This window comes from Panthera onca, chromosome E1 (genome assembly GCF_046562875.1).
Source record: "Panthera onca isolate mPanOnc1 chromosome E1, mPanOnc1 haplotype 2, whole genome shotgun sequence".
NCBI lineage: Eukaryota > Metazoa > Chordata > Mammalia > Carnivora > Felidae > Panthera > Panthera onca.
The window spans coordinates 28,120,087-28,127,416 of NC_138352.1; the positions used below are offsets into that span (position 1 = coordinate 28,120,087).

At 63.1% G+C, this 7,330-nt stretch overlaps 1 protein-coding gene across 4 annotated transcripts in view; it reads left to right on the forward strand.

Moving 5' to 3' along the window:
- Nucleotides 1-1,867, forward strand: part of PEMT (phosphatidylethanolamine N-methyltransferase) — an 85,059-nt gene extending 83,192 nt beyond the window's left edge. For all 4 annotated transcript variants that reach the window (XM_060647088.3, XM_060647084.2, XM_081791175.1 and 1 more), the window contains 2 exons: nt 1,286-1,360; nt 1,569-1,867. In XM_060647088.3, coding sequence (XP_060503071.1) covers nt 1,286-1,360; nt 1,569-1,626 — 133 coding nt within the window. In that variant the 3' untranslated portion in view covers nt 1,627-1,867. The remainder of the gene's footprint in view (nt 1-1,285; nt 1,361-1,568) is intronic.
- Nucleotides 1,868-7,330: the final 5,463 nt, after the last annotated feature.

Here is a 7,330-nt window from a genome sequence, read left to right on the forward strand (position 1 = left end):
ACGCTGACCCGGCAGGGCTGCTCCAGGCCTCCTGCAGCCCATCTGTCTCCCACCAGGGGCCCCACGGCTGGGGGAGCCCTGGTGGGCCCCAGGGCAGCAGGATTCCTGGGGGCACTGGGCACCAGGGCCTCCTGCTGTCTCCGGGCCCCCACCTTCCCAACCTCCTAGCCCGAGTGGGACACCCCACTCCCCAAGGTGCACAGCCGGTTCCCTAGGGCCAGCCCTGCCATCACCTCAGGCTCAGGGCCAGGTATGTGGGTCAGTCTGGACCTCAGCCTCCCCGTCTGCAGAAGGAGAGGATCCTTTCTACACAGGGCTGTTAGGGTGTCAAGGTCAAGAGTGTGAGAGCACGTGGAAAGTGAGGAAGTTTCGTGTGGGTGTAATGGAGAAGGGGTACCCGCTTGGTTCATGCTCCAGGGGCCAGTGTGGAGGCTGTCCCGGGGGGTGCAGGCCCCTGCCCCCTGGCCCCATCCTCCTGGGCCTCCTCCCCAGCTCCTCGGGTGCCTGACTTATGGGTGGGGAGGCTCTGCTCACTCCAGGCTCTGCTGGAGCACCCAGACAAAGAGACAGGGAGAGGCCCTGGGCGGAGGAGAGTGGGCAGGGCAGAGGGTCTCTGCACGGTGCACACAAGTCCCGGGGCCCCCAGCCTGGGACTTCTGTGAAGGAGGTAGAGCGGGGGTCACAGAGCCCACCTGGGGCCGTGTTCCCTGCTGGCTCCCGGGCTCTGTGTGGTCCCGTGAACTAGTTTCCCTCTCTCCTCCCGGCCATCTGGATGCTGTAGCCCGGCCCCTGTGGAGCCTCTGGGGTCAGAGGTAACTGGAAAAAGCGGGACCAGCTGGACAGCAGATGCACCCGGGCTCCTCTGTGTGGCAGTCACCAGCAGGGAGCCTGTGAAGGGTCCCCTGGACCCTCCACGTGCAGCTGGGGGTTGGGGGGCCCTGGACCCGTTTCTAGAAAACACCCTGAGAACACTGTCACTGGAGGGCAGGCAAAGCATTTGCCCCCCCCCCCCCGCCCTGCCGGAACATCGTCCTCTGCAGAAAAGGACATGCTTGGCCACCCGGGCAAGTCTGAGAGAGAGCCTGGACGTTCTTTTCATCCCTGCTACGTCCTGAGCCGGGGGCCGGGGACATGAAAAAAGGGAGCGTGGGCCCCCCTTGGAGGACCGAGCCCTACCGGCCGGACAGGCGGTCAGCCGGCGGTCATCGGGTCAGGACCAGGACGGCGGGGGCCCTGGTCCGAGAGAGAAGGCCGGGCGCGGGAGCTGATAGTGTGTTCTCCACAGGCACGCCAGCCCCACCGGCCTGCTGCTGACTGTGGTTGTGGCCCTCATCTACATGGTCGCCATCCAGTACGAGGAGTGAGTAGGCCCGCCGTCACACACGAGGAGTGTGACCGGCCGAGCGGCCGACAGGAAGCTCAGAGCGGACCCAGTGGGGCCTGGGGGGGCCGGGCAGGCGGTGACGCGGCAGCCCGGGCCTCCGGTCCACGCTGCCGTGGGGGGCACGGCCTGGGGCGGTGGCATCACCCCCGAGACCTGCTGATGGAGCCCCTCCCCCTCCCCACAGGCCCTTCACCGCTCAGATCTACCAGCAGAAAGCCTCCTCGTCCCGCAAGAGGAGCTGACCGGGCCTGTGGCCACTTCACTGAGGGTCTGCCGCCCCGGCCTGCCCCGAGTGCCAAGCCCTGCGGTGGGGAGCAGAGCGCCTGGCCGCGGCTCCGTGTTTGCGCCTGATGAGGGCCGCTCAGTGCCTTGGAAACCTCTGCCTCGGGGGCCCTGGACATGCTGCCGTTTGGCCACTGAGCCCCCAGCCTCGCTGCCCCCAGAACATCCTAACTCAACAATAAAGGCACCCTGACGCCAGCATCCCCTTGGGCTCTCTGTCCGGCCAGGTGGGGATGGGGAAGGAGTTTGGGGCTCCTGGGAAGGGAGCATTCCCCTGAGGGCTCCAGGCCAGGCTGGTGTGGCCCTCCTTCTGCCTGAAGCCTCTCAACCCTGAGGCCAGCGTCACCATCCGCACTCGGCAGGGCAAGGACTTGCCCAGATGTTTGAGCTTCCTGTGCCTCCCGTCTCACCCCCTGCCCCAGCACCCCGTCTTCCGTCCCTTTCCTTTGGGGAGCCAGCCCAGCCTCCAGGTGGAGGTGTCCTCATACGACCCAGCAGCCCCACATGCCAAGGAGCTCCCAGCCTCTGTGAGCTGCCGTCAGAGACTGAAACACATTATGCTGAAAATGTAAATGGTGACATGATGGTACATGGTGGGGGTGGGAGCCTGTCGTCAGCCAAGGAGATCGGGGTGGGGGGCCCTCTGAGGAGGGGACATTTGAGCTGAGACCCAAATGAGCAGGGGGAGCAAATGGGAGGATTCCAGGCCACGAGAAGGGTGAATGCAAAGGCCCTGTGGTCAGAACAAGCAGCAGGCTGTTTAAGGACCCAGCTAGTGAGGAGCATCAGCCAGGAGGTGCTGGGCCCCGTGGGGTCGGGCCAATGAGCGGGCCCAGTTGGCAGCCCCCTGGGGCATTTGCAGAAAGCTGGGCTGTGACCCTCATGCTCTCTGAACCCCAAGCCACCAGGTCCAGCCCAGATGAGCTGGCCTTGGAGACATCATCCTTGTGCGGTGATCTGAGGGCTAACAGAAAAGCCCAAATGTGGTGACAGTGCAACCCCCTTTGGCCTATGAGGGGCCTGGCACTGGATGGAAATATCATGCCCCTGAAGGCTGACGTGGAACGGGCTGTGGGAAGGGACCGGTGAGGCTAACGTGCTCCCCCAGAGCTGCTAGCAATGCTTGAGCCTGCAGGGGGAGGGGAAGGGCCGGGCCGGCTGGACCTCGGACATTCGGCATGCACCTGCTCTGGGGCCCCGCCCCTCACTGGCTGTATCTCGAGACTACCACACGGGCTGGGGTCACCCCCGTCTGGCAGCATAGGCTTGGTGACCTGTCCCGGAGGCGCAGGTCTGTCCCACCCCAAGCTCACACTCCCTCTCTCCCGCTGAGGTGGGAGGTGTCGAGGAGAGGTGGGGGATCCCGATGCCATGGGGTCGGGGTTCCCGGATGGAACCGGAGGTCCTGGGCCCAGCACCCAAGTCTCCTTTCACCCCCCCACCCCCCGGGGTGAACTCAGCATCTCTGGTTAATGCTGACATTTCTCTCCTAATCCCTCGTGAGCCTCAACTCACCAGAGGAGCAGGCCATGTGATCACGTGGGGCCTGTTGGTCAAGCCTGGCTGTGGAGTCTAGTGGACAGGGCTGGCCGGCCCCTCCTCCTGGCCCCAGGCTTACCTGCAGGCCGCCAGCCCTCCAAGGACACAGGATCCGCCTTTCCCTCATTCGTGCTGGGAAACTGCCGTGAGCCCAGACTCCACCTGCCCACGGGCTCTTAAAGCCCCAGCCCCCCACTCTGTAAAGGGGCCACCGTAGCCATGCCTGCCTCGTGAATGCACCTACCGCCCAAGCAGTACAGGCTGGGCCTCCCCTGTCACCCAGGGCGCTCCTTGAGCCCTTTTCTTTGGTTTCTGGAATCCAGAGTCTATCTCAGGCCTTGAGGGCCCACAGGAGGCATCTAGTCTGATCTTACCCGATGCTTCAATCCCTGCTTCTGCTGGCATACCCCTAAGAGCAGGGAGCTTACTCCTCCACAGGTCCCTCTGCACACATAGCCTTTAAGGATATGCTGCCCCCACCCCCACCCCAATGTCAGGGCAGAACAGAGAAGCCCCAGGTGTCCTGACCCATGGGTCCACACGGCTGTGGGAGGAGGGGCCCAGGGTGGGGCCAGAGCCATGCGCTGAGCTGGCTCCCCTGAAAGGGTCTGCTGTAAAGGGAGTAGAGCTCAGGCTGCCAGACAGCTGTGATCTGGGCTTGATGAAGGCAGCCTGTCCGAGGGGAACACCAGCTCTTTTTTGCCATTCTCCCATTCAGGTGGCGGCTGTGGACCAGGGTGACATAGGACACCTTTGTGCAAGGGGCTGGCGGGGATGGGCTCCGGCTGGCACGACAGCGTTCTTTCGGGAAACAGCCACTCACCTCCACCCCCGACGGGGGCCTGCCCGGCGCTCTCCTCGAATAGATTTTCAAGGACGCCTACACTGCTCTTTGCCATCAGGCCCTGCCGTGTTGCAGATTTCTTGCCTTGGGGGCCAGCTGTCCACTGTCCAACATGCCCTCACCGTTTGGTCAAATATTTTTAAAAGTTCCCATTTCACTTTGAGCAGGAAAATTGCTGCCCTGCCAGTAAATGATATTTACAAGCAGGCTCAGCCTCACAGATGCTGTTTGTTGCTTTATGACCAAACACACAGAAAAGGAAATCATTTGTAACCATTGTTAACCTGGGCAACATAAAAACAAGGCTTGGGCTGGCAGGACGTGGTCGGTGGGAAGCTGGGAAGCTGGGGTGGGGGGAGCAGGGGAGGTGTGCACATGTCCCCCCTTCCCCCAGCGCGATGCCCAGAATGTCCATGGGCGGACCAGACAGGCTGATGGTGATGTGTGTCTTGCCTGACCACAGGGCTCACCTATTGAAAATATGTCCCCACCCCAGGACCACTCTGGTTCAGTCAGCCTGTGGCAGGGCCTTGCCGTAAAGTCACCAAGGCCACCCCGAAGAACAGAAAAGCGTAATTCAATTAACGAAGAGCTTGGTGGTGGGCAGGGGCGTCATCCCTGTGTGCAGGGGTGGGTGCCTGCCTCAGAGTTGGCCTCATTCCTGTGAGGTGTGGGCATTAAGGGGGGGGGGGGGTCCAGCTTCCAGTTCCTTTCGCTCAGCTCCTTTCTGAAGTTCCAATGCTTCAAAAACATCAGCATGTGTTACTTTTGTAACAAAGAGGTAGGCCTTTGCAAAAAAAAAGCCAGAAAAGAGGCAGCCCAAACTAGCAAGCCTCACCCCTGCTTGCTCCCTGGGGGAGTGAGGCCCCACGGGCCACGCACAGTGGTGGGCAGGTGCATAGGCTTTGGGGGACATCCGTTTGGGGAATGAATGACCGATGTGCTCAGGGCTTAACTCGGCGCACTTAGGACAAGTCATAACCTGGCATCTGTGAGGTGGGGTGACGTGCCTAGAAAGTACCGGGGATTGTGGCTGAGAGCCCAGGCTGGGCCCAGTACCTGCCACTGGTGCTTACCAGCTGGAGGGGGCTGGGGGCACGATGTGAGCACCAACCTTGACATCTGCCCTGGGATGGGGGAGGGAGGCTCTATCCAGGCTGGGTTCCACCAACTGGATCTCCTTAGGGAGAGCTGGGTTCAAATCCTTGACCTTGCCGCCCTTGAGCCTCTGCTCATCACAGTGGCCTTCCCAGGAGTAGAGGCCACCTCGACTCTGGCCCCCTGGCACGGGCCGTCAGGAAGGAGCCAGAAGCCATTGGATTTCAGAGCCCAGCTGCCCATACAGTGCCTTTGCGGGAGGCAGAGGGAGGGCCCCTCATCTGGGGGTGACGTGAGCCCCTCCCGTGACCACCCCTGCTGGCATCCTTGTCTGGTCCCTTTCTGTGGGGAAAAGCCCTGCCCCACTGTCCGCAGTGGCCCTGCGTGCAGGGCACCGGCTCAGTTCTTCCTCACCTCAGATGGGGAGGGCAGGGTCAAGAGGGGTGGGGGAACCCAGTCCAGCTGGCCTGTCAACTCCTGCATAAAGGACACCCAAGGGGTGAGCCCTCGGGTGCTCCTCTTGTGATACGTGCTTTCGAACCCCCTCATCAACAGGAGACACGAGGCCTGGGGACAAGTGTGGAGGGGGTGGGGCTATGGGGGGTGTACTCTGAGAAATGGGCCACGGATGTCCCACGGTGGGGGACAGAGCCACAGGAGGGGCACCGTCGGTGGTTAAGAGCCAGGACCGCCAGTTCCCTGGGTTCAAGCCCCAGCCCCGCAGTCTCAGTTTCTCCGCCTGTAAAATACAGACAGTAATAGCTCCTGCTCCTTAAGGCTGCCAGAAGCAACCATGTAAAAGTGCATGGCACAAAGAAACCCTCTTCTGGCATCGCCCTGCGGAGGGTGTGAGGTTCAGTTGGAACTCTCGTCACAGAGAGGCCGGATAAGGTGAACCCACTCCTGGTTACTGATCAATCTGCCGCCTGCTGGGTTTGCCCCTGCGCCCCGCTCCTCCCAGCCCTGCAATCTCATGGGTCATTTACTGTTGTTATTACTACCAAGTTCCTGCCCCCTAAACCGCATGGACTTTCTCATCCACAATGGGAACCAGAACCGCCATCTTCCAGAAGAGGAACCCGGGACGCAGAGAAGGCGAGAGGCTGCTCTGTGCCCAGGGCCTTCTCATGCACTCACTCGCTCGCTAGCTCACTCACTCCGTGTCTGGCAGGCCCAGCTCCCCAGCTCTAAAATGGGAATGTTCGCCCAAGAGACTCTCAAGACACAAAATGCTACGGGGGAGGGAGGAGGGGACGTTGGCCGAGGCCTGACCAACGAAGGGCAAGTCTCTGGTCCTGTAGGTCCGCCCAGGAAAAGGATGCGGATGCGGACAGCCCCCGCCCGAAAATCCCTGCCCGGCTTCAGAGCATCCCCGGCTGGGCGAAAGGAGACGCCGAGGCCCGCAGTAGAGCGCGGGGCGGTGAACGGCTCATGTTGGATCCCGGCCTGGAACCCCGCGCCCCGCGTCTCCGCAGACCCCCACCCTGCCGCTCGTTCCCCGTTCCCCGCTCCAGCCCGGAGAGCGGCGCCTGCGGCCTGCCTGCTGCGCCCGCGGGGCCTCTGCTGCCCTCTGGCGGCCAGAGCGCGCAGCGCCGACCTCCGCGCCAACGCTGCCTCCGGGGAACAGGCGCGCGCTTGCAGACGGGAAGGGGGCTTCGGCGGGGGCTGGTTCTCCGTACGGTGGAGAGAAGGTGGGTACGCAAGGGCCTGCGCAGGGGACCTAGCACTGCTTAGCGCCTGCGATCACGCCGCGGCTATGACTGGACTGCTGTTGTTACTCCTGGGTAAACTGAGGCCCAAAGAGAGTGAGGGTCTGTGTGGATGCGTGTTTCGGGTGGGGTCCTTGCCCCAAGCCACGAAGGGTCAGAGGCACAGCCGGGACTACAGACCCGACGCCCTTGCGGCTGCTGGGCCCCGCGCGTGGAGAAAGGGGTCCGCGCGCCCTTAGCCCCAGCGGGACCTGGGACTCGGTTTCTCCCCGCGCGCAGCGGGCGGCAGCGGGCAGAGGCCCGCGGAGGTCGCGGGAGGGGCGGCGGGGGCTCGCGGGGCGTGACGCACAGAGGCTGGGAGGGCGCGGGGCGGGGCGGCCACGCAGGCTGCATATAAGGGCGGCCTCCCGGCGCGGAGAACCAGAGCGAGCGACTTTGTGCCAGAGCCGGAGCCGAGCGCGAGCCGGAGCGACA